The following is a 23,932-nucleotide window of genomic DNA, read 5'->3' on the forward strand; positions in this document are numbered from 1 at the left end:
TTAAAATCCCGTACTACCAGCCACATTTTATTTTAATTTCAATTAGCGAAAATAAAAATCCATCGTAAAGTAGCTGTTATTGATTATTTTTGTTGTGTGAAATGTGGCAACATTGCATGCTCATTCCAAGTGTAAAACTGATCAATCATCCACCTTTAACAATTTGTTCCATAGGAGTTGCTGTGTTAGTTGCAGCCTAAAACTAACAATTGCCATTTTCTTATGTTTCTAGAAAACCCCAGGCGAATGTGAGTCCTATCCGTCAGCAATCTCAACGTCAGCATCCATTGCAGACAATGAAACAGTCACAAAGTCAAACAAGACAAAAGACAAAAATTCCTATGCTCATTGCCAAACACAATAATCGGTCGACAAGTTTTTCAAATAACAACGACTTAATTGGTAGTGAACTTCAACAAAATAGCAACAGCATTTATCATCTCCAGCCAAATGGACCCGTCTTCCAACAACATATGGGATTGAATGCCGCGGCTTTAACAGCTCACAATGCCGTTCCCATGCATAATGGTTCGGGTGTATCATCTGGTCAACATAGTAAAATGAACCTCTGTGGTTATGATTCATTTTTGCATGCAACAATTTGTGGAGGGCGGCTGAACCCAGCGTCACCTACGCAAACTCCTTTGGCCAATGCGCCATTGACGTTTCATCATACTCAACCACAGCAACAGCCAATAGCGACCGCAACTGTTCAACCTATGGTTTCAACATTTAACTCCAATCCCCCATGTGTTCCCAAGCAAATGGGACTCTCGCAAGGTCCCAATAATAGCAGCAAACCCAGTAGTAGGGTTGTGCGGAATGGATCTCTCTCTCAAATTCATACCCATGGGGGGTTCAGCTCACCCAATTCACCCCAATATCATGGTTATCAGCGTCTACCGTCGGGCATTAAGAACGGCATATTACATTTGAATATGTCTGAGCAAGGTCCAGATAAGCTGCAGCTGCAGAATGAATGCTCCGAAAAGTTCCGATCAAATCAAATACAAAATTATGATCTGTATGCCAAATTAACCGAAAAATTGCAGAGAACTAGCTTAGCGGCCTCCAACAAAGAAAACGCCCATCGTCGGTATAAACACCGGGGAATGCACCATCGAAGAATAAATGCAGGCTCTGCCACCGTGCACGAGAATGAAATGTGCCCCCAAGCGGCTGATGTATCAGCCAAGTCTAACGAATACACCACTCTCATGCCATTTTGTGAGGATGTAGAATTTCAAAATCTCATTGGCCAAACAAGTGATGATGACAGTCATTCGCAGCATGAGATCGTGGCCCATGAAACCAATGAAAATGAAAATATTGCCGGTGTACCATCTTCCAGCACAAGGCACGTTGCTGAAGGCACATTAGTCGACCTAGAGGATCTTGATGTGCCATCATCCGCAATCAATGTTGGCGAAAACTCCAACAGTAATAATATCTTAGTTGCAAGTCCAAAAGAAGATAGCGAATCGCACATAGAGGATGAAGTGGAAATCGATGACGAGTTGGATGATGATCTCGCCGATTTAGATGAGATTGCGGCCAACCAAAGTGACCGCAATAGCCCCATCAGCAATGAGGCTAACGAGGCAACCATTGTCCATACTAACGGCGCCAATACAAGTACAACGTCTTCCCTAATCCATAGATATGTACATGAACACATACATCATCACTACCATCATTTTGAAGAGAAAGACGAATGATATTCCACAGATGCTAATAATGTGTAAACAATGGCTACATACTACAGTAGTTTTGATCTGCCTGCCAATCGCCAAAGTGCGAGTTGGATGTTTCTGCAAAAAAAGTAAAAAAAAACACAAGATCCAATTCTGTGACTGGTGGGCGAATCATCGAAACCTGTTTTGGCAGCCACGTCAAAACTATTGTATTCTTATCTTTATCACTTCTGCATTGAGATGTTCTTGAAAGTTAAGCTCTGCCGCTTGTCCGTGTTATTTTTAGTGTACATTAATTTTTGTTTCTTCAAACACAATTGCGCTATGAATGTACGTACTATGTGTGTCGCAAATCCTATTATCACAATAAAGTAGTGATAAGTAACAATTATTGCAAGTTTCCCCTAAGACATTCGAATAGTATTTAATATATGTTTTTTTTTAATTTAAATGTAAAAATCAAAGCCTTCAGACTATAATAAGTGTGTTTTCTCTTCCATACCCCTGATAAAAAAAAAGTTGATGTGATGTTGGCGATCAAGCCCCCCAAGGCGGCGTGGCAACCCCAAGGCACATTTAATATTAACAAAACAAACAAAAAATGCTACTCTCTTCCACTTTTTATTATAAATTTAAATTAAGCGCATGTATTTCATTTTGTACGCGGTATGCGAACAAAATGTTGACTTTTGTCACAGCCTCTAAGATATGAATAACAATACTATGGACTAGTTAAATTATCGTACTATAAGTTTAAAAACTAATCTACTAATCGAATAAAAAACTAACGCAGCATTTGCAAAGCTTTCTTCCTACTATACATGTTTACTGGTGAGCCATCTAGCTCACCTCCCCCCCCCCCCCCTCTCTCTCTCTCCCACTCTCTCTTATATACTCGTAGCTGTTAACACATAGGCCGCCAGAGGTCGGTCGGTGCAGCCTAAGAAATATTTTTATTATATAGATTAGTTAAAACGTTTACATATTTTGCACTAATTTGTAATTACAACAATAAAATTGCCTCCACCAAAAAAGAAGGATCGTGTGCGCCCCCACATCCCGCAACGCGAGGAGAAGAACCAACCACCTGCCGCAACGGAGAAGTAATATAACTTAACGTGTGTGTAAGAAATCAGCGGAGCAAACGCTTCTCTTTTGGTGGTTGGATCATAGATTCGGCCAATGCCGAATGCTTTTTGTTTGAATTTTGTCTCAAAATATGCCGTACTTGTTTTTGTTATATATATATTTTTTTTTTCTTGCAAAAAATGTCAAGTTTCAATGGTACATCATAGATTTGAAAAAGACTGATTTCCTTCAATTTTTTAAGAACTTGTTTATCTAATTTTAAATATACCAATTTTTAAGTATATAAAAATATACATTAATATATATATATATACACGAAACCAAAAACAAACAATGTACATAATGGCAAACATACATGCATGCGGTCGGGCGGTCGGTTGGTCGGTTGGTCGGTCGACAATATGGCCAGCCGGCCTTAGTGATTGTCCTTTTGAACTGAACTATGAATAGGTACTATGTACCTATGTGTAGTTGAAAAGTTGATCGAATACGGACACATGCTAGCTGCATTGTGTTGTCAGTGTTTATTTTTAAAATGATTCGAAAAAAACACATGTGTTTGTATGTATGTATGTATGTTCTTATGTATATGTCGTCTTTATTATTATTGTGTGTGTGCGTAAACATGTTGTCCTTTAGAAGCCAACAACGGACAAATAGGTATAGGGTCTTTGCTAAATCGGATTTGCCAATCATGTGGTTCGGATCGTTATTGTCATTAGTGCGGCTATAGCTACTCGTCTCCGTTGCCGTCTCCTCAGTTCTATTTTCATGTGTCGTTGGTGGTGTGTTCGGGCAAAGAGAATCGTTTCTCTGTTTTGTTTTTGATATTTGACCATTTTCATTTGTATGCTGCGAGTTGGTGGCGATAGTTTGGATCGCTATTTGGTATTACGCAAACATTGGAAAAAAGTGGTATATTTGTTAAGATTTAGAGACAAAGAAAATATTAGGAAATCCGAAAGCGAAGTGCGCGATGACAAATTCGTCCAAATGTGCCGTATGTGGGGTGTCGGCTTCGCTGAAGTGTATGGCCTGCAAACAGGTGTTTTATTGTGGCAAAGAGCACCAAAAGATTCATTGGAAGAAAGGTCACAAGGCGGAATGTAAATGTTACGAGGTGAACGCACATATAGTTATTGGTAAATTGTCCATTCTTCTATCTGTTTATTCTAAAGATTGCCAGAAACGATGTGCTGGGTAGACATCTAAGAGCATCACGAGATATCAAATGTGGAGAAATCATTCTGCGGGAGTCTCCATTGATATACGGACCTAAAGTTGCTAGTGCCCCCCTGTGTCTTGGATGCCATCGTACTCTTTCGACACCAGTAGGAGGCAGTAATTTTTACAAATGCCGCAAGTGTTCTTGGCCCTTGTGTGGACCTGATTGTGAGCACTCTCAGCATCATCTGCACGAATGTCAGTTGATGGCATCTCGAAACTTCCGCGCTAAAATTGACTATAGTGGACAGGTGGGAAAAAAGGAATCGGCCTACTGCGTCATCCTTCCTCTCCGATGCCTACTTATGAAGGCTAGCCAGCCGGCAGATTTTGAAAGATTTTCAGAACTGGAGGATCATTTAAATGAACGCAAAGACACGCCCCTGTACAACGTGTTGCGCGCCAATTTGGTGACTTTTGTAAAGACCATTTTGGGCATGCACGAAAGTGAGGAAGAAGTTTTACGTGTTGCCGCCATATTAGATACGAATGCTTTTGAGATCAGGCAGAACAATTTAGGCCGCAAAGTTAGAGCCATATACCCTTCAGCGTCAATGTTTTCACATGACTGCATTTCGAATTCGCGTCACACATTTGACGATAACATGCAAATCGTTTTTATCGCCAAGACACCCATAGCCAAGGGTGACATTATTTCAACCTCCTACACCCAGCCTCTGTGGTCCACCATAATGAGGCGCAGTCATCTGCTGCAGGCCAAATGCTTTGAGTGCACCTGCCGCAGATGTTTAGATCCCACAGAGCTAAACACTTTTACAGGTACCTATGTGAAATTACCACGCAATGAAAAGTAAAATAACCACAAAAAAATTATTTCTTAGGAGCCATTACTTGCAGCCGGTGTAAAGTTGGAAAGGTACATACATACAATTATATCAACATATCGGCCACCTTAAACGCAACATAGGATAGCATCAAACACCACAGTGTTCCATCGCACACTTCGTTACATTTTGCTCGACATTATGCCGATGGTGTTATTAGAGAAGAAAGCAGGTATACGATTGTTGAAGGCTCTCTAATTCATTGGCCCGCAGTTAATTCAGTTTGTTGCTACACTATCTTGCATTTAAGGTTACCCTACCCCTTAACTAGCACGCTGCACGCTACATGCTTCAGCTTAGAGATCTGTGCTCCAAAATACAGTACAAAAATGGTTACCGCAACTAATAAACATTCGGGTAATTGCAATAGCGTGTTAAGCCTAAGTCTCGTTCTACTCTACAATGACGGTAAAATCACCAAACAACTACGCATGTACAGTGTCGTGCGAAATAAATTCAACGCTTTTCAATATGGATGAAAATATTCAAATAGGGTAAGTGCGCCTAAGTTCGGCATGTACCAGTAGTCGGCACTTTCGTTTTTTAAATTCAAGTTACTGACAGCCTTATAAGTCGAAAATAGACAAAATATGTCTTTTTGTTATTCACAAACGAATAATAGCCTATGTTTCCCTTAATAAACCTATTTTAAATTTGAAAAAATTGTAGGCTCAACCCTTCTTTAATGCTGAGTTAACATGGCACATCTAATGTATGGTCATTGTAATAGTATTGGTAAAAACAAAGGTGTATTCGTCACATGTACACATACCCATCAGTCATGGCTGAAAAATCAAAATCATTTGATTTTTGTCGATGAATTACATACGTCTATCGATTACCGCTTACAAAGAAATGTGTAATCATTAATTGCCAGATATTGAAAAACACGTTCTGTGACAAATAACGTTAAGAAATGAGAATTATGAACAATTAAATAAAATCAATGAAAAGAAAAAATCGATGTACCTACCGTTTTGAGCAAAAGCTGTAGCCAACACATACATACACACGATGAGTACGATCATGATGTGCCATGTAAACTCTGCTTAACAGTTCAAAAAGCCTATTTTTGTGCACATTACAAAATGGATACCAGATGGAAATTTACTTTAAGTCAGCTTGACACCAATGAATCTTTGTCCCATAGCACGACTATTCGAATGCGAAAAAAATTCCTGTCAGTTTTGTGCACAAAAATTTAATAATATTATTTAGTTTAGAACACATTTTTAGTCGGAAAATGTGTTCGTTTCTATCAATTCTGACAGTGCTTGTAGCAGAACTTCAACTTGTCAAAAATTTTCAATTTCAATCGTGTCAGGTCAAGGCGCATTAATCAGGTGGCCGCATCAACCCAGCTGAAAGAATTTGATACGTCAATTCATTTTTGAATTCGCCTTACAAAAATATAAACTTCAAAAAAACATTTTTTTTAATTGATTTTTGTTTGCTGCTGTTATGGTTCTTAATCTTAGGTTATATTGGCAGCACGCGTCCAACAACCTCAATCGCTGATAGGTTCACTAAGGGAACTAAGGTCGATTGAGTAACCCCCAAATAGCGCAAAAGAACACAAATAAAATTTACGTCAGTACAATGTCAGCCACAAGAACGAAGAAGGAGCCAAAATGCATGACAAAACGGCGATCAGGCGGGGAGAGTTCCCTACAATCTGCCTTTTAAAGCTATATTAGTCAGGAATGGTAAAAGGACGATGCACCTGAAGATAGTCATAATCCTGCACCTAGTCCCGCAATTTCAGGGCAGTGCCGCAATAGGTGCTCTCCTCATCCCCACACATCAAACGTAAGTCCGTCATGTGTCCAGGGCGACATCAAAGTCCTAACATTGCAATGAGAGCGGTAGCTCCACCCTATCTAGGTGAGATATTCTGAACACACCCAGTTACCTCCTATTGGTGAATTGCAGAAACTTTAGATACGTCAGGCCCATTGGCCAATCTTGGCACACGACTTCACACCGAAATGACAACGTCATCTTAGTAGTTAACAAACCTTCACTGTCCTCTTCTTATTACCAGAACATGCCAGGGATATCCAAGAGGTTCAAAAAGTCATACAAAAGGCCTTTTTATGGTGATTGAGCTCTAGTCACAATCATCCTATCTGAGCCCTTTGCTAGTTGTAAGCTAATTATTGTATTTTGCAGCATTCAATGTCAGCTTCACTTGCTAACAATCTACCGCTACAATAACCTAGTGAAAGCTATTTCAGCCTGCCATCTTGGTGGTTTTTCGGGTTAAGCCTTTGCAGCTAATAGAAATCTTGTAAATTTTTAAATTCGTTTTTTCTTGCTTGACACTCAAAAATAAATAAAGTTCTTGCTCTGATTGGTCGAAAGAAATTTGCCGAAAATTTGAAATGTCACGGCGAATAGAAATCTATACACCTTGCTTATAAATTTTGACATATCAAGTTCCCACAAAAGATGCATTGTTGTAGCAATTCGCCGATACAATTAAAAGTTTGAAGAAATTTCAAAACCAAAAATGAATGTTTAGAAAACTGCTATTCTCCTATTCCATCTCTCTGTGGCATTTATTACAATTTATTGTAAATAATAAAGGCTGATTGGGTGAGCTGGTGAGCTACCATGAAAAGGTGGCCAGTCTGACTTGTGGTGAAAAGTAAATGTTGTGAGAAAAAGTGAGACATGTGTTAACAAGACATTACAAGAAGAGAGTAGGGGTAAGCCCCAATACGGCGCTGTCGTATCCGCTAGTCCATGTTATCACTAGGCCATGAATCTGGGGTCTATTCAGTGATTCCACACATTCCTCCACGCACTTCAACCTAACTGTACTAGAGCCCACGGCCTTGAGGGCCGCCATACACACATACTGATTTCGACCCGGCACGCGATGATTATCAGTTGAAACTCTGAGCTCCAATTTCCAATTTGGTGTTCATTGTCATTACGAGAAGCTTAGCTGAGAGCTACCGGGCGAGCCCACAGGTTGCGATTAGTGAATGGCTTTGCATACGGAGTAGCTGCAATTGAAGTCGCGGACGGAATTTTAAATACTTTTCTTATATCTTCCAAGTGTCTAGTCAACAAAAATCATTGTTTTTAAAATAAAAACAGAACAAGTAAAAAGGCGTTAAGTTCGGCTGCGCCGAACTTTGGATACCCGTCACCTCGGGTATATATGTAAACCAATGCATACCTTATGCCCCATAGCAGCTATATCGAAATATGTTCCGATCTGGACTAAATACCAATAAGTACTAGTCATTGTTCAATTGAGTATAACAAAATATTGGTATTTTTAGAAGCTATACCTACAAATAAACCGATCTGAATCATATAGGACACGGATGTCGATAAGTGTGTCAGTGTGTGTGCCCGGTAGGATTATAAATCCATTGGCCTTTATGGGGTCAAAGACTTTAAATCAAGATATCGGTCTATATAACAGCTATATGCAATTCTGGACCGATTTGGACCAAGTTTTAGATAAATGTGGAAGAGCCTAATACAGCTTACTGTCCCAAATTTAAGCGAAATTGGACAATAACTGCGCCTTTTATTGCCCCAAAACCTTAAATCGAGAGATCGGTCCATGTCCAAATGTGGTCCGATCTGCGCCATATTGCAGAAGTATGTCGAGGGGCCTAACACAACTCACTGTCCGAAATTTCGGCGACATCGTACAATAAATGCGCCTTTTATGGGCCCCAAACCTTAAATCAAGAGATCGGTCTATATGGCAGCTATATCCAAATCTGGACCGATCTGTGCCATATGGCAGAGGTATGTCGAGGGGCTTAACTTAAATCACTGTCCCAAATTTCGGCGACATCGGACAATAAATGCGACTTTTATTGGCCCGAAACCTTAACCTTAACTCCAGATCGGATCATATTTTGATATACTATCCATACAGCTGAATCTATCGATTGAACTTCTTGACGTATTTTTCAGCCCATTTACATAAAATTTAAAAAATTGGCTAATATTCACCTTTCTACTTATATCCTTTCGGAATAGGTTCATGTCGGATCTCAGTTGAATGTAGCTGCTATATAGACCGATCTTCGGATAAGAACTATACCTATGGCTGTGGATATGCAAACTTTGTCCCGCTAGAGCTAAGGGCTTCTTTTTCGTTTTTTCTTGTTTCTTTTTTTTTTTTGGTGTTAAGTATGTTTAAGTTAATTAATGAAAACTTGTGATTTAAAACAAGTACAGAAATTAATTCCTTTAATATTTTCTTTACCAAAATACTATATGCCGACTATAGGAACATATCATGCCGAGCATTGGGAAATGGTGCCGACTACCGGTGAAAAAGAGCTTTTTTCATAAAGTTTTTAAGAATTTAATAAAAGAAATTTACATTTTTTATAATTCCATCTAAAACAAAACAAAATTTCGAATTTTAAAAACCAAATTTCAATTGAATTGAGCATTTGTACCCGCAATGAGGATCGATTGAAATAGGCGAAATTCTTAAACTGTCGACTACTCGTACACTTACCCTATATCGAATAATGCCTTGTGTTTGTACAGGATTCACCAGTGAATCCTGGTGTTTGTACATACAAACTGTTTATACATTTTTATCTTACGTAATGGAAGCTTTAAAAATTGTACATCAAATCGGGTTTTGAAACCCACATTATCCCAGCCCAAATGGCTAAAGCCAGACTGATGAAATGTTTACTTGAATGTTGGCCTTGGGTCATAGGCACGGGATAAGGCTGGATTTGTTAATATTCGTACGTTTAGGTACGAAATGGTACATATTTGCCCAGCGAGAACGAAAAAGGCTAGGATTATGTTATTGGACTCAAATTAAACATCTTCTCGAAAAAATAAGGTTTGGTAAAAAAAAAAACTTTGGAACATCGTATCGGATGTGGGAGAAATAGTACGTTAACCGCAATTGGTACTATTTGGAAATTTCTTTGTTAATTAAACTAGAGGTCTGAATTTTGTAAGTTAGGCACACTTTTACAACCGTAATTGGGCGAATATAAGAGTTTTTGGAAATTTGTACATTAAGGAACTAAAAAAGCACCAAAATGGTACGCAATGGGTGAACTTTGTACATGGCGGATGCATAGAGGTAGAATTTTGAAATTCGACTTAATAGACATCTGTTGCTAAAGGATGAAGGTGAAATGAGAAATAGAAAAATAGATCTGGTAACGGGAGAAAACGTACGTTTAGTTCCACAACTGGTACCATTTGGTACTTTCTGTGCAGATGCAACTAGAGGTCTGAATTGAATGACTTTTCCACAATTTGAACATTTTGGTACCAAAATTGGTACTTTCTTCATAGATGGAGCTAGAGGTCCGAAAATTAACGGAGTGAACTACAACTCTCAAAATTGGGATACAAGTACATCTTGTCTATAAATATTAAGGTGACCAGAAGATTGTTTAAAATCGTATATTTAAGTACTAAAATGTACAAAATGGTTCATTCTTTACGAATTGAGCTAAAGCTCTCAAAATTAAGATACGGTTACACCTTGACAGTAAATATTGGGCGGTGAGAAAATTTGTTTTTAATTAGTGCCTAAACTAAAACATACAAAATGGTATTTTCTTGGGCATAAATTTTTGGGCGACCAGAAGATTTTTTTCTTTTTTTCCGAATTGACCTAAAGCGCTCAAAATCGGGATGCATTTATACTTTGACTTAATGATTTTTCCGATGTATTGTTATTCTTGGTACTATTTGGTACTTCTTTACAGAAAGTGGACAGATTTCTGAAATTATTGTACATACATATGAGAATACATGCCGATTGGAGCGCGCTCTATTCGTATTTGACGTACATAAGGAAATTCTTATGAATACAGACAGTGACAGTGCATATGTAACGCAGGTATCGTGCGATAGCAACTCAAATCGGACTATTTCTAAATCTGAGCCGATTTCGGCCAAAATCGGTGCTCATAGTAAAAGTCATAAAAAAGGTATTGTGCAAAATTTTGGGAAAATCTGTTAAGAAATACGCAGCCAAAGGCTCTGAAAACAAAAATCGATGATACATATACATATGGATGTATATGAGATAGAGACTAAGTGCTCCTGAGTTTGGCATGTACCAGTTGTTCATTTTTCAATCTTTCGTTTTCTTAGTTCTGTTGTATATACAGATCCAGATCCATCAGCTACAGCGTCTGCATGAATATTGTCTAGACCCGCCTGATCTAGAGGTTCTCTCTTGTAGAGCTGAACCTCTCGAACCTAAAGGATCTTTCAAACACAGTTCTATGAATACGAGGTACTTTCACCTGCGTAAAAAGTGGAATAAAGCGCAAAGTGGAGGTGGCTTTCCACTCTTAATGTCTTCGTAAAGAATATAAAATCCTGCAAACTAAAAAGCTGTTGAAGGATGATCCCAAAAGCTTAACAAGAAATTTTGATATATGTTCACGAATCCCCTGATCTTCAGTAAATTATATTGTTGTTGTTGTAATCACATTTTCATGTGGAGGTGGCGATCCTGTTGTTGTAGCAGTTTGTTGTGTTCTATCTTTCGTCTGCTTGATTATGTTGAGTGTCAAGACCCAGGAACTCTGCGACTAAGATGGGTCTGAGTCGAGTGGGTCTGGCTGGTTAGTTAAACAGGTAACGTGTATCGTGCGGTTCCTGGTTACAATCGGGACATACATCTTGCACGTGGGCGCCAATCCTCGTTCTGTAGGAGTTGAGGCGGCTCCATCTGCCAGAACGCAATTGAGCCAGAACTACTCTGGTATGCCGCTTGATCTAGAAGTTCTCTCTTGTAGCGCTGAACCTCACGCTCTAGATCATGGAGATCTACCTTAAGGCTTCTGGGCGGTGGATATCTATCCACAAGATGATGATTTGGATGGTCTCTGCGATAACAGCCCAAAAAGGTATTGCTTAGACAGCATGTTTCTTCGCATTGGTAGGATCTTTGTCTCCTGATGAAAGTAGTCCACATGAGAACTGAGGGGACAGCCCGTCGCAGTTCGGAGGGCGGCATAATGACAGATATGAATATTATTTCACTGCGTGTCACAAAGTTGACGAGACCACACTGGCGTTTTCTGGTTGATAAACATCCAGCGCTCAGAGGTTATGAAATCGGGTGATCGGTTCATGGTGACAATTATGGGGAGGTGGTCTGACCCCAAAGAGATGATGGCTTGCCAGCATATGGCACTCAAGAGATCAGGGAATGTAATGGAAATGTCTGGCGAGCTGCTGCACCTCCTTGTAATCCTAGTGGTGGCATCCTCATTCACGCTGCAAAACGTGGAGCCTTCAACATGCTCTGCAAAAGCTTTGCCCCGCTGGTCGTTACCTAGGAGAGAATGCCATGAAATGTGATGCGCATTAAAGTCTGCTAGAACCAGACGATAATGGCCAGATAGTAGCCCACTTATGGTGGGGGTTCTAAGCCTGGCCATTAATTGGGGCGCAGCTACCAACCGGCGGTATGTACACATTGTATAGCTCTATTTCGGCAGTACCGGACCTGACTGCTATCCCCATGCACTCCATGTAGGGGTTACTAGCGCCAGGCGCAGGGGAGCGGTGTCTATATTGCACGCAATGACTTATCACGAAGGCCAATCGCAAAAGGCGACGACGACGACGCTTGTGACCCACTGATGGCTATGTTCGCACAGCACCTTGCACCATATTCAGTATGACTATACTGCCGTAGTGATGTGAGGCCAGAGCAAGATCAGAAATGTACCTACCCTATGCACCGGTTAAACCTCACCGCCACCGACTGATGACGGAGGCAGTTTTGGAAAACCGAACAGAACCAGGGTCCGGGGTTCTTTTCAATACCGGCACGGACCAGAAACGTGCGGAGAAGACACTCGGGAATGTGGCACTCCCATGACGAAAAAAGACGAACACGTACACGTACGATGAAGAATTCCATTGGGTCAATCCGGTGCGTACCGCCAGCCATGGGATTGGGTAATCATAGCTAGTCTATGGTTACCCCTTGAATTGCATTTCTATTTTCCGTCGCAGGTTTGTTTAATTATCTAATCCATTTCTTTTTTGGCGGATATGTGGTCGGCTTGATGGAGGAACCAATTCCGTAGCAGCCGGTTGTACATTCCGGATTTATCCGATGAAGTCCTTCATGGACAAGGGCTGCAACCTCAGAGTACAACACACTGCTACAACAACAACATGACGCAAGAATGAGTTGAATTGTCAAAAGGTTTCCCGATTTTGGACACTTATTGTCAGAATGCTTATTCAGTGAGCGTTGATAAGTAGTAATGGTGTGTCTCATTCCAAGGCGAGAAAATTTTTTAAGTTCTCCTAGAATCAGTGTCAGTAGAGTTAATTGGGGATAGTTAATAATGGTAATAATGAAGTGGTGGTGCCGGAAGCTTTTGCTTTTGTTAGCTTTTTGTCGATTGAGCTCATATAAAGTGCCAATTTGTAGATCCTCCTACATTTTGCTTTTGGTTTTATACACTTATTTCTTAACTTTTTGCAACTAAATTTAATTTTCATAACTACATCCCAAGATAGCTACAAAGCGAGATAAGTTTTAAAAAAGGAACAATCTGCCGCTGGAGCAGTATAAACTGGAGTTCATTTCATTGATTTCTGTTAGGTACACGTGTAACAATAATAATTTATTTTTAGATATGAAAAGCTTCGCTCTTGTTTTGCACGACACTGTACGCACGTACATTGAATGAGATGTGCCACAAAAAGGAGAAGTTGTGGTAACTGAAAACGTACTGTATATAGGAATAGGCGTTTTACCAGACAAAGTGGGCGACCATTAATGTCAATACTTTCTATCTAGATAATATCGACAAATCCAATGGACAATAGTGCTATTTGGAAGTGTCAATTGTGTCCCCATAAGCTGTCCGCTAAGCAAATCAATCTCGGCAATCAAGCCATTCAGAACGAGATCGATTCGTTAGACAAAACATCAGCGAAAGCCTTCGAAGAGTTCCTCTTCCGTTATCGAGATACGCTGCACGAGAAGAATACTCACATATTACAGGTTAAGTATGCCTTGACACAGCTATATGACTTCTCCATGATTGGTAAGTGGCATTCATGAGCTAAAGGGGTTTGGTTGCATTATTGTCCTGAGGCTTCTTTTGGTAGAACATAATGATGCTGCTTTGAAACGCAAACTAGAACTTTGCCAAGAGCTGTTGGAAATAGCAGAGCTCTTAGATGGAGGCTGGAGTATATTCCGCGGCAATTTAATTCTAGATCTACAAGAGGCTATGGTCGTCCAAGCAAAACGGGAGTTCCTAAATGGCTTGTTGACCCGCGAAGCGACACAGGTTTGTGGCGTTTACACACGGAATTGTGTGCATTACTAATGTCCATTAATTGCTTAACACAGGAAAAACTATTGGAGTCCATGAACCTGTTGAAGGAAGCATTGGAAATAATGAAGTTGGAACCCGATATGAAGCAAATGCTAAACGAACGCACTCAACTTCTGGCTAAAGAATTGGAGATGGAAGACAGTTAGAGCGTGTAAACCGGTTTTAGGCAACTTTGCCTCTGTTCATATAAAATGTTCTTGATTACTTCTAAAAATATATTTACATAGCAGCTGTATGAAAAGTAATAAAATAAAACAATAGGCATGAAGAAGCCATGCTACGTCCATAACCATGGATCTTAAAATATGCCTTTACTTACTTACTCGGCTTATGGTAGGTTCTACTTTGCTACTTCACCTGTGTCTGTACTTTGTTTCATCTCCCTTTCCTCTCATCTTTGAACATAGTTTTGGAATAAAAATAACCCGAACTAAGGTTTGAACCTCACACTTTATAGTGAAGAAATTTCTTCCTGGCACGGGATAGCTGTGAGCACCACACAGATTGGAACTTTGAGCTTCAATCTGTGTGGCGCCCATAGCTGTCACGTGAAAGCTTAGCTGCGATAGTGGAATGCTGCAACTGCAGTCGCGGACAATCTGCGGTACCGGGTGGAGAATTCCAGTGAGATGCCGTGTGACATCGGCTCTTGCCTAATATGACAAGGCGAGTTATTGGCGTCTTAAAACAACCAGTGCCCATCATGATCCCGCGGCGAGCGGTCGTACGGACCGGCGTTCTCACCTATAGAAGGCTGACGGGGATCGTCACCTCCACATACAAATGTGGCTCCAACAACACAAGAAATTTCTTGGCCTTAAAAACCTTAAAGCAAAACCAGGAACAGGTTAATGTTATTTGGGCCGTTTTACAAAGAAATGATATTTATTGGTATTGTTTGTTCAAATGTTTTTCACAGAATCTATCAATTTATCATTGACAGCTGCTAACCATTCGAACCTATCAAAACATTTGTCTATATCTGCATATGATTTAGGTACATATAATATTATCTAAATTGAAATAAAAGTCTGAAAACTTAGAATTCGGCTTAGGTGTTCTGCTACTACGCCTCGGTTCCACTGCGACTTGCTCTTCAGCCGGAGGCACTTCTTTAATTAATTCATTTTCAGCTTCCTCAACACCAACAGGAATCGCACTGCTGTTGTCCATACTTAAATATATTTGGAACTTGATTAGCATCTTCGCTTGAAACATCCACCTCAGACTCAATTTGATAGGAAAAATTATAATCAACTTCGCCCCTCTTGTTCTTCTCTTTTGACAATCACATTTTCCTGTTTCAACAGCATTAGCTTTTTGTTTGGGAATGATGTTTCATCAAATTTCACCTCCCAAGCAAGTATCACTTTCCGGTTTTCAATGTCTCACAATCGATATCCGTTAGGACAATATCCTATTGTAAAATGCGTATAATCATCAATAAACGTAAGGAAAAATCTTGACCCATCCCATGCAGTTGGCGATATAGGACCGACCAAACACATCGGAATGGATATGCTCTAGAGGTCTAAAAGACTCATTCCGTGTTCCTTTAAATAGTTCTCTAGGCCGCTTGCTCGATACACATACATCGCAAAACTCATATTTTTCAAAACCAGTTGGTTCTGACCTCGATAGTTGATATGACCAAGTCGTTTGTGCCAGAGTCCACTTTGATAATTACATTTCATCCTTACATACTACGTTCATTTGCAGACAACCAATCTGATGTAAAAGACGATGCGTCGAAATTCCTGCGTTTCGCTGTTAGTGACGGCTTTTCTTTTAGTAGCATTTCTCGCGATGAATTGTTTGATGCTTTTATGTCAGTTAAATGCAATGTTTCTGGGTATGACGGGTTCCCGATGAGTGAGAAGGTCCCTAGGGACCTTTTTGCCTTTTCAATCTGAAATTACTCCTACTTCGGCCACTACAACCCACCCCAAAGTTACTCTGATATGATAAAAACAAAAAATTCTAAGATCAAAAATACACATTCGAATTTCGAAGAACAAAAATACACACATATTTTTTTTAGTCGTCATTGAGAGAGCAACAAAAGTACATGTGCACCAAATGTATGTGTTTGTTGTTTTTTTTATGATTATTTTTTCTCACACATACATTCTCAACTTTATTTCAGCGCATCAGTGAAGTAATCCCTAAATGCCTTTGAGTTCAGGTAGACGTACGAAAGAGTATAAAAGAAGTTGAATTTTCGTAAACCAAATCAGTGACAGTTTAGACAGCGAAGAGTAAAATCGTGTGTGATAGAAACAAAACTATAAATATGGCAGATGCAAGTAATTTGGACGTTGCTCAAAATTGTTGTACGCCGCAGTACACGTTACCAGCAAATGACTGCGGATGAAAGGCGTGCAGCTGATAGTAGATTTGCTGATTTTATGGATGAAGAAATTGATATTGCTGCAATTGATAATTATGAAGTTGTGGATGATGAAGATCGCACATACCAACATGCTGCAAGAGTCAGATGCCGAAACTGAAGGATACGTCGAGCTAAATGAAGATACTGATGACAACGATGATGAAGAGGAAGAAAATGATGGTCAGGAAACGAATGACAGTTACTATATTGGTAAAGATGGCACCCAATGGAGTTAAAAAGCACCACCAACATCACACACTCGTTATCATAACGTGGTCGACTTCAGAAGAAAGAAACCAAGGCCAACAGGAAATAAACACGTCCCCTATACAATAATGCGTTCAATCATGACAGAGGAAATAATACACTTAGTGCTACGTGAAACAAATCGTAAAGGCAGGGAGGTTACAGCTGCATGAAATTTGGCGAATCCCACGAAGAAAAAGGAGTGCAAGCCGATGAGTGACAGTTCTGAACTTCACGGCCGTGTGAAAAGGTCCCTACGGACCTTTTTTGTAAATCATGTTTTTTTTCATATGTAAAGCTTCTGTCAACAAACTGACTCTTTTTATTATATTTTTCAAACAAACAACATTAAAGGAAAAAGCTAGTCTACTTAGTTTCATCAAAAGTTTCTTATAAATACGAGTATAACAAGTTATCATATTACAGTTCGGCCAACCTGACAATATGATTGCCCACAATCATGATATAAAAATTGTGTATATTATATAAGTGTGACCAATAACATAAATCTATAACCTAGGTGTCAACCATTTCCGAAGTCGCTTTGCTTCAATTATACCCTTATATGGGATCTGTGTCAGTTGACAATTGTCAACATCTCTCACAACGTAGCGATCATTATCTAATACTTTTTCAATAATGGAGGGACCACGATATTTTTCACAAAATTTCTTATTCTTCCCAACTGTATTGTCAATATTCATAATAACAACATAATCACCCTCATCGTAACGTTTTGCCGGTTCATGATGTTTGGAAAAGTATAATTCGTTGTAGTTCTGAGATCGCTGTGTAGAATTCAATGCCTTAACCCGAAGATTTGCACAGGATACGCCAATTTCGCTGTTATTAAAAGCGACACTCAATGTATTTCTAGATATTAAATCGGTTGAAGTCCGTGCGGCAGAAAAACAAGCGGCAGTTCCAAGAACCAATTCAGTTTGATTTGTGGACTCACCATTACATTGAAATGACTGAAGCAAATTTTCAGGATCGGCAGTTGCGGAATTAATAACGGGAGTTTCATTCAAAGTATTGGATGACATTGTAGTGACAGTTACAGATGAATTCCCAGCAGAATCAGAAGAAACCACATTTCCAGAAGGCAATTCAGTCTGCTTTGATGGACCACCGTTAACTTGCAAAGAATCATATAATGTTCTCAATTGTGCAATTGACGCTGTTTCTGGAAATTCCACATTTGAAGCTTTCAAAGCTGAAAGAATTCTTTCTCGAGTAGGGCGTGAATCCATATTTAAAAAAAATTTTTTTTTTTTTTTTGAGTCTTCTTTTTTTTATTTATTTTTTTTTTTTTTTGGGAACCCCACACCTGAATTGTAAAGCTTCTGTCAACAAACTGACTCTTTTTATTATATTTTTCAAACAAACAACATTAAAGGAACAAGCTAGTCTACTTAGTTTCATCAAAAGTTTCTTATAAATACGAGTATAACAAGTTATCATATTACACATATAAATTTTTTTTTTTTGATTTTTTTTCTTTTTATTGTTTATAACTAAATTCTACATACAAAAATAATTTTTTTTTGCTTGAATTTTCTTAAGACTGTTATAAAAAAATTTAAAAATTATTGTTGTTGAGGAAATAATGCACTTAGTGCTACGTGAAACAAATCGTAAAGGCAGGGAGGTTACAGCTGCATGGAATTTGGCGAATCCCACGAAGAAAAAGGAGTGGAAGCCGATGAGTGACAGTTCTGAACTTCACGGCCGTGTGAATCATGTTTTTTTCCATATAATTTTTTTTGATTTTTTGTTTTGTTTTTTTGTTTATAACTAAATTCTACATACAAAAATAATTTTTCAACTTTTTTAATTTTTTTTTTGCTTGAATTTTTTAAGACTATTATAAAAAAATTTAAAAATTATTGTTGTTGAGCGTGTACTTCTTGTCCCCTGCCCTGTGCGCAAGTGTTGCAGCGATGTAAAAGTGTGCTATGTTCTCCGCAAACAGCGTTGCCGCAGCCGAAGCAGTATGCCCGCGTTTTCCGCTGTCGCCCGTACTCAGAACGGCAAAGCCTACATGACGGTCTACTTGACCTAGCCGCAAACGACGGTACATTGCTTTCCATCGGTCTTGGTAATACCTGAAATGAAAAGAAAAATAAAAAACAAAAAAAATATATTCTATTCTTGAATTTGAAGATGTTTTCTTACCCTGACATCGAATGCTTCCATCGCATTGCGTATCCTTGGATAGGAGGTTATATGGTTGTTTAGAGCACGTTCTTCGATATTTGGTGTGGCCAATTGTTTCGATAGCAGTAACAAGAACGACCGCCGTCTGTCACTCCTTTTTATAGGCATCATTTCGTTGTAAATCGTAAAAGCAGCCAATGCAGCGACGTCCAGCATACTATTTTGGGTTGCCCAAAAAGTAATTGCGGATTTTTTAAAAGAAAGTATCCAGATTCCAGGACTGTAGAGGGCATCTTTCAAATTTATTTGAACACCAGTATAACTTAAGGCATCGATTTCACCAACCATTGATACTCATACATGCTCCTCGTTCTTAGTAACTCTTATATATATAGGACTCGATAATTTCTTCAGATTTCTGAACACTTTTTTGTTTTTCACAAAATGATCCGTTGCACCAGAATCCATAGCAAACACACACATCCCACATTTCTTTCCCGGTTGCCTTATCTCTTATGTACTCTAGGTGGTGATCGATCATGAATCAAGTTGGTTATAATATCCTGAGCCTTTACATCTAACTTGCGAACTCACCATTATTGGTTTCTTGAGTTGACATATTTACATCAAGGCATCCTGAAGCCGCCAAATGTCTCTCTACACGAAACTTCCTATTCCCAAAATTGGATCCGCGAAATTGCACAATGCCAGTTTTATCTGTGGGATCCATAACGGAATGTAATTTGAGGCTGTTTTACGAAGAAATAATATTTTCTTGGTATATTCTGTGAGAAACCTTTGAATAAACAATACCAATGAATATTATTTCTTCGCAAAACGGCTTCAAATTACATTACAGATGCGATTTTTGCTCTTGAGTGGGCCATAAATAGCTTCGAATTTGCATTTGGCTCACTTTTCTCTTTCACGACTCGTAGATTAAATTACATTTTATATATTTTTTTAATAGAGAAAACAGAAAGCAATTTAATACAACTAATTTTATTCTTTAATTGGGGGTGAAGGTAATTGTGAATGATTTTTAACCCGAAATAGTTATTTCTTTAACTACAGCTTGCAATATATCCGGTGTTTTGAAACACAAAGAAAGAAAAAAGAAAGCAATTCAATACGTCTAATTTTATTCTTTAACTGGGGGTGAAGAAAATTGTGAACGATTTCAAACCGGAATAGTTATTTCTTTAACTACAGCTTTCAATATATCCGGTGTTTTGAAACACCAATTTTTCACATGCTTACTAACACGACACCAGGCTTCACCATGCTTTGGTTCGGCGCTTATACAACGGTCCAGTACTTCTTTTTGGTGCGCTTCGGTACCATGCACCAATTCAAACTTGTAAAAATAGGCCCAAGCATCTCCCAAATCGGGGTCGATTTTAACCTAAAATCATATGAAAAAATTATTTTTGTGGCATTATTGTACATTCTGTTTAAATCAAGTAGTTACCGTTCGGTTAAACCAATCTCGACACTTGGAGAATTTGTGTTCCGACCAAAAGAGTTTTGATACGGCCAATAATACATGCGGATCGTGTTCACATTTTTTTAAAGCATCAACAGATTTGGTTTTTCTCTGTGGTTTCGATTCCATAAAAATGGCCTCAGCCCACAATTCACCGGAGTTTGGGCATTCTTGCAGGGCTCTTGCCATCATTGTGCTAGCTATTTCCTTTAAATCGGCTCTAAGTTCTACACGAATTGCTTCCAGCCACAAAATTGGAGTTTTCGGATTGCGTAGTCGTGCTCTTTCTAGTATAGATCTTGCTTTAGTGAGGACTCCTTTTCGTTCCTCCAAATTTGCAGAGAGTATCCATAAAGGTATAGAAGAGGGACACTTCTTTAGTCCTAGGTTATATGAATTTGCTGCCTCTTCCAGTCGCTGCTGCTGCTCCTCAATTTGACCCTTCATCATCCACAATTTGGGAAAATCAGGAAAAACTTCAACGGCTTCTTCAAGAAGCCGCAGAGCATCATCCAGTCGATCTAAAGCCCATTCAAGACGTGCTGATTTCATCATAACTCGGGGTGTTGGTGCCGATCCTCTTGCCTTGGCCAACAGTCGCCTAGCTCTTTCGTATTCTGCATTCTCAGATTCCAATTTGACGGCTGCTAACCAAATGTCCTCGGAGTTTGGATTAGCTTGAAATGCCAATGAAAGGATTCCTCTTGCTGCGGGGACATCGCCAGCAAGCCATTTCGATTTAGCACCCATCAACCACAACACTTCGGATTTTGGACAATGCGCAACTGCTCTCTGCAGCAAAGCCTCCAGGGATTCGCGTGTACCATGATTTTTTTCAAAATATGCAGCCCTTAGCCATATGCTTTTCTTGGAGGGAAATGTTTGCAGGGCATGAGCATAAACTGCCCTTGCACATTCAAATGCACTTTCCTTGGCGCACTAAAAAAGACATTTTTCAGAATTTCATTGAGGAATGAATAATTGTAATATATTTTGTACTTACAAAATCTGCATCGTCCATCCACGTTTGCTTGCGATCTTCTTCTTCAACTCCGACACCAATTACGGACTTTATTATTGATTGACAGCAGTGGACCGCACCAGACTTCTCGGCTTCAATTGCCTCTTGGAACCAATGTTCGCGATTTATCTCTACTCCGTTTGCGGACAAAGATGTGAGAGAACGATCGATTATTTTCTCCACCATATGAATGTTGCCATTGGCTTCCTCTAATTTAGCAGCGGTTGTCCAGATTTGACGGTCGGTCGGTATGTTTTCGCGGGCTTTATTTAGAACCTTGCGAGCATTTTCGTAGGTTTCTAAACGTGCTAGGGCCAACCACAATTCCACACTTGTATTGCAACATTCAACGGCTCGGGAAAGTAGTATACGGGCATCATCGGGATTCTCTAATTCGACGGCGGCCTTCCATAGACGAACTGAATTTGGAATGTGCTCGAGTGCTTTGCGGTACACACGTCTCTTTGCTTTAGTCTCTGTCTCCAAATCTGCAGCTTTAATCCAAATCCTAACTGATGTGGGAATATGACGAGCAGCTTGAGCTATTACTGCCTTAGCTGTATCTGTCGGTTGCAATCTTGCAGCCTCCAGCCATAAGTCTTCCGACTGGGGATTAATTTCGCAGCCTCGCATTATTAAATTTCGTGCCATTTGAACTTTTCCCGTGACTTCTTCCAAACGAGCGGATGCAATCCATGCTGGAGGATGATTGGGATTAGTCTCTCTTACACTTTTTAGCAACAAGCGGGCCTTTTTAATATCATTTATGTCACCGCCGTATGTAGGAATCATACTTTGCAAATCGGTTAAGTAGCCTTTGGGATCTACCACAGTCTGGCCAGTAACAGAGTCGGAGACTTGAGATAATTTCACATTCATTAGAGTGTTACGAGCCTGTCCTATTTTTCTTAAATCTAAATCTCCAGTGGGAGTTAACATGCCGGGTGTAGCCACTCCCGGTACCATTGATGCCAGGCCGGAGGATGGGTCTATTGTGGATGATGTTTCGCCCCCTAAATTTCGTGATAAAACACTGTCCGGAAGTGGTGTAAATTTTTCAGCTCTTTGGTTTCTTTGCTTTCTATTACGACTATCGCCGACCTCTGGTATGTTGCACCATTCTTCAGCGGACACTGTAGCCAAGGAACGCTTCAAATCCGAGAATTGCTGTTGAATTTTTGGTCTGAAACACAAAATAAACTTTATAAATGCAATGATGATTGTGATGATAATTACGTTACCTTTCTTGGCGATATTTTTCCAAATCTTCGCGCAGCCTACGATCTCTATACTCCTTACGTTTTTCATCCATACGTTTATCGATTGAATCGTATATAGCATCAGCTTCTTCGTCGTCTTTGTCATACGGGTCTTTTGAGAATAGTGACCCGCTGTAGCCACTAAACTCGTCGTAATTGGAGTCATTTAAATCTTCGTCCTCTTCATCATCTTCGTCTTTCTTTTTTCTCTTTGTTGCCGGCGGTGCATGACGGTCATCCGAGACATCGTTTGCATCTCGAGCTGGCCCAATGTCAGACCGTGTTGTGAAGCCAGTCGCACTACAAAAGAAGAACCACACATGTATTTGACTAATGCGAGGAAGGATAGCAATGCACCTCAAACACTTACCCACGTCCGACGCCAGCAACATAGCCCAAAGGTGCTGGGACTCCAAGAAAATGTTTCTTGTTTCGATTCGCTATTACCGCTGCAGTAACATTAGACATTCTTAGTACTGCTTAGTGGCTAAGTTATAAACGTTTGTGAGAAATGAAAAAAAAAATACCAAAATTACAACTCTTAATGTACAAAGCCGCATTAGCAGATAAATTCGCCGGTGAAAAAGTTTGCTTGCCGTCTCGTCACGTATGGGTAACCCATGGCACAATGAAGAGGTAGTGTCATGTGCTGTGTTTTATTCATGGCAAAACAATTAGAGGTTGCCTTATATGTACAACAACAACAAATCGTATCGTGCAATCCGCCATCTCATTATCGAGATGTCATTTCAAAAATGACGTTGTTCTGAACACAACCAAAGAAACGCGTGTGACCGTGTGAAAGAGAAACACAAAAATGGGGCTATTTGCTGTGAATGTAAACACAGAATTGACATCTTAATAATGTCAAACTGGCCGGCTGTTTCAGTTGGTCGCATGAGACCACCTTTTTAAATCCACCTTGTGTTTTATTATGCTGTGTCTTTTCATGCGGAAATCTGTCAGACTCCATATAAAAAACGTATGAGCTAAAAACATGTGAAATAAATAAGAGCCATTTTTATGCTAATGTCTTAGACGGAGTACTTAAAAACATTTAGTCCCAGTGTAATATGAAGATAAGATTGTGCTTGTGCAAAAATTTCATGTAATTATGTTAAAAAAAATTATATATTGATAAATTTTTTCGCAACTATTCCGGA

The 23,932-nt window shown here is 39.5% G+C and overlaps 5 protein-coding genes and 1 long non-coding RNA gene across 6 annotated transcripts in view; 2 read left to right on the forward strand and 4 right to left on the reverse strand.

Moving 5' to 3' along the window:
* The window catches only part of LOC106096174 (protein naked cuticle), a 32,289-nt gene extending 29,732 nt beyond the window's left edge, over positions 1–2,557 (forward strand). Inside the window, exon 5 of the mRNA XM_013263777.2 lies at positions 233–2,557. Within this exon, the coding sequence (XP_013119231.2) occupies positions 233–1,718 (1,486 nt within the window). The 3' untranslated portion in view covers positions 1,719–2,557. The remainder of the gene's footprint in view (positions 1–232) is intronic.
* Positions 2,558–3,483: 926 nt separating this feature from the next.
* On the forward strand, positions 3,484–14,509 carry LOC106096175 (SET domain-containing protein SmydA-8). Its single transcript, XM_013263778.2, has 6 exons — positions 3,484–3,903; positions 3,962–4,787; positions 4,850–4,884; positions 13,659–13,908; positions 13,973–14,157; positions 14,220–14,509. The coding sequence occupies exons 1-6, from the start codon at positions 3,760–3,762 to the stop codon at positions 14,349–14,351; spliced, it is 1,572 nt and encodes a 523-aa protein (XP_013119232.1). The 5' UTR covers positions 3,484–3,759; the 3' UTR covers positions 14,352–14,509.
* On the reverse strand, positions 5,506–6,116 carry LOC131998551 (uncharacterized). The gene is made up of 2 exons (XR_009398788.1): positions 5,826–6,116; positions 5,506–5,746 (listed from the first exon to the last, which is right to left on the reverse strand). It is a non-coding gene; the product is annotated as an uncharacterized LOC131998551 (long non-coding RNA).
* A 2,704-nt stretch (positions 14,510–17,213) lies between the features above and the next one.
* LOC131998563 (uncharacterized) lies at positions 17,214–18,297 on the reverse strand. The gene is made up of 2 exons (XM_059371023.1): positions 17,802–18,297; positions 17,214–17,686 (listed from the first exon to the last, which is right to left on the reverse strand). The coding sequence occupies exons 1-2, from the start codon at positions 18,094–18,096 to the stop codon at positions 17,643–17,645; spliced, it is 339 nt and encodes a 112-aa protein (XP_059227006.1). The 5' UTR covers positions 18,097–18,297; the 3' UTR covers positions 17,214–17,642.
* A 432-nt stretch (positions 18,298–18,729) lies between these two features.
* Positions 18,730–20,034, reverse strand: LOC106096191 (uncharacterized). The gene is made up of 2 exons (XM_013263808.2): positions 19,022–20,034; positions 18,730–18,951 (listed from the first exon to the last, which is right to left on the reverse strand). Exons 1-2 carry the CDS (start codon positions 19,349–19,351, stop codon positions 18,730–18,732), a joined length of 552 nt encoding a protein of 183 aa, XP_013119262.2. The 5' UTR covers positions 19,352–20,034.
* Positions 20,035–20,128: 94 nt separating this feature from the next.
* On the reverse strand, positions 20,129–23,328 carry LOC106096190 (pre-mRNA-processing factor 6). The gene is made up of 5 exons (XM_013263807.2): positions 23,140–23,328; positions 22,752–23,069; positions 21,493–22,693; positions 20,475–21,428; positions 20,129–20,408 (listed from the first exon to the last, which is right to left on the reverse strand). Exons 1-5 carry the CDS (start codon positions 23,235–23,237, stop codon positions 20,184–20,186), a joined length of 2,796 nt encoding a protein of 931 aa, XP_013119261.1. The 5' UTR covers positions 23,238–23,328; the 3' UTR covers positions 20,129–20,183.
* Between the last annotated feature and the right edge of the window lie 604 nt (positions 23,329–23,932).

This window comes from Stomoxys calcitrans, chromosome 1, assembly GCF_963082655.1.
Source record: "Stomoxys calcitrans chromosome 1, idStoCalc2.1, whole genome shotgun sequence".
Taxonomy (NCBI): domain Eukaryota; kingdom Metazoa; phylum Arthropoda; class Insecta; order Diptera; family Muscidae; genus Stomoxys; species Stomoxys calcitrans.

Bases quoted from the DNA above. Each gene is read 5' to 3' on its own strand.
- LOC106096175 (XM_013263778.2), top strand. From the start codon at position 3,760: ATGACAAATTCGTCCAAATGTGCCGTATGTGGGGTGTCGGCTTCGCTG. The intron at 3,904-3,961 runs GTGAACGCACAT...TTTATTCTAAAG, and splicing joins CGGAATGTAAATGTTACGAG to ATTGCCAGAAACGATGTGCT. The intron at 4,788-4,849 runs GTACCTATGTGA...ATTATTTCTTAG, and splicing joins AGAGCTAAACACTTTTACAG to GAGCCATTACTTGCAGCCGG.
- LOC131998563 (XM_059371023.1), bottom strand. From the start codon at position 18,096: ATGGATTCACGCCCTACTCGAGAAAGAATTCTTTCAGCTTTGAAAGCT. The intron at 17,687-17,801 runs GTGAGTCCACAA...TTTTAATAACAG, and splicing joins TCAGTCATTTCAATGTAATG to CGAAATTGGCGTATCCTGTG.
- LOC106096191 (XM_013263808.2), bottom strand. From the start codon at position 19,351: ATGGTTGGTGAAATCGATGCCTTAAGTTATACTGGTGTTCAAATAAAT. The intron at 18,952-19,021 runs GTAAGAAAACAT...TTTTCATTTCAG, and splicing joins TGGAAGCATTCGATGTCAGG to GTATTACCAAGACCGATGGA.
- LOC106096190 (XM_013263807.2), bottom strand. From the start codon at position 23,237: ATGTCTAATGTTACTGCAGCGGTAATAGCGAATCGAAACAAGAAACAT. The intron at 21,429-21,492 runs GTAAGTACAAAA...TGTCTTTTTTAG, and splicing joins GGATGGACGATGCAGATTTT to TGCGCCAAGGAAAGTGCATT. The intron at 20,409-20,474 runs GTAACTACTTGA...ATATGATTTTAG, and splicing joins GAGATTGGTTTAACCGAACG to GTTAAAATCGACCCCGATTT.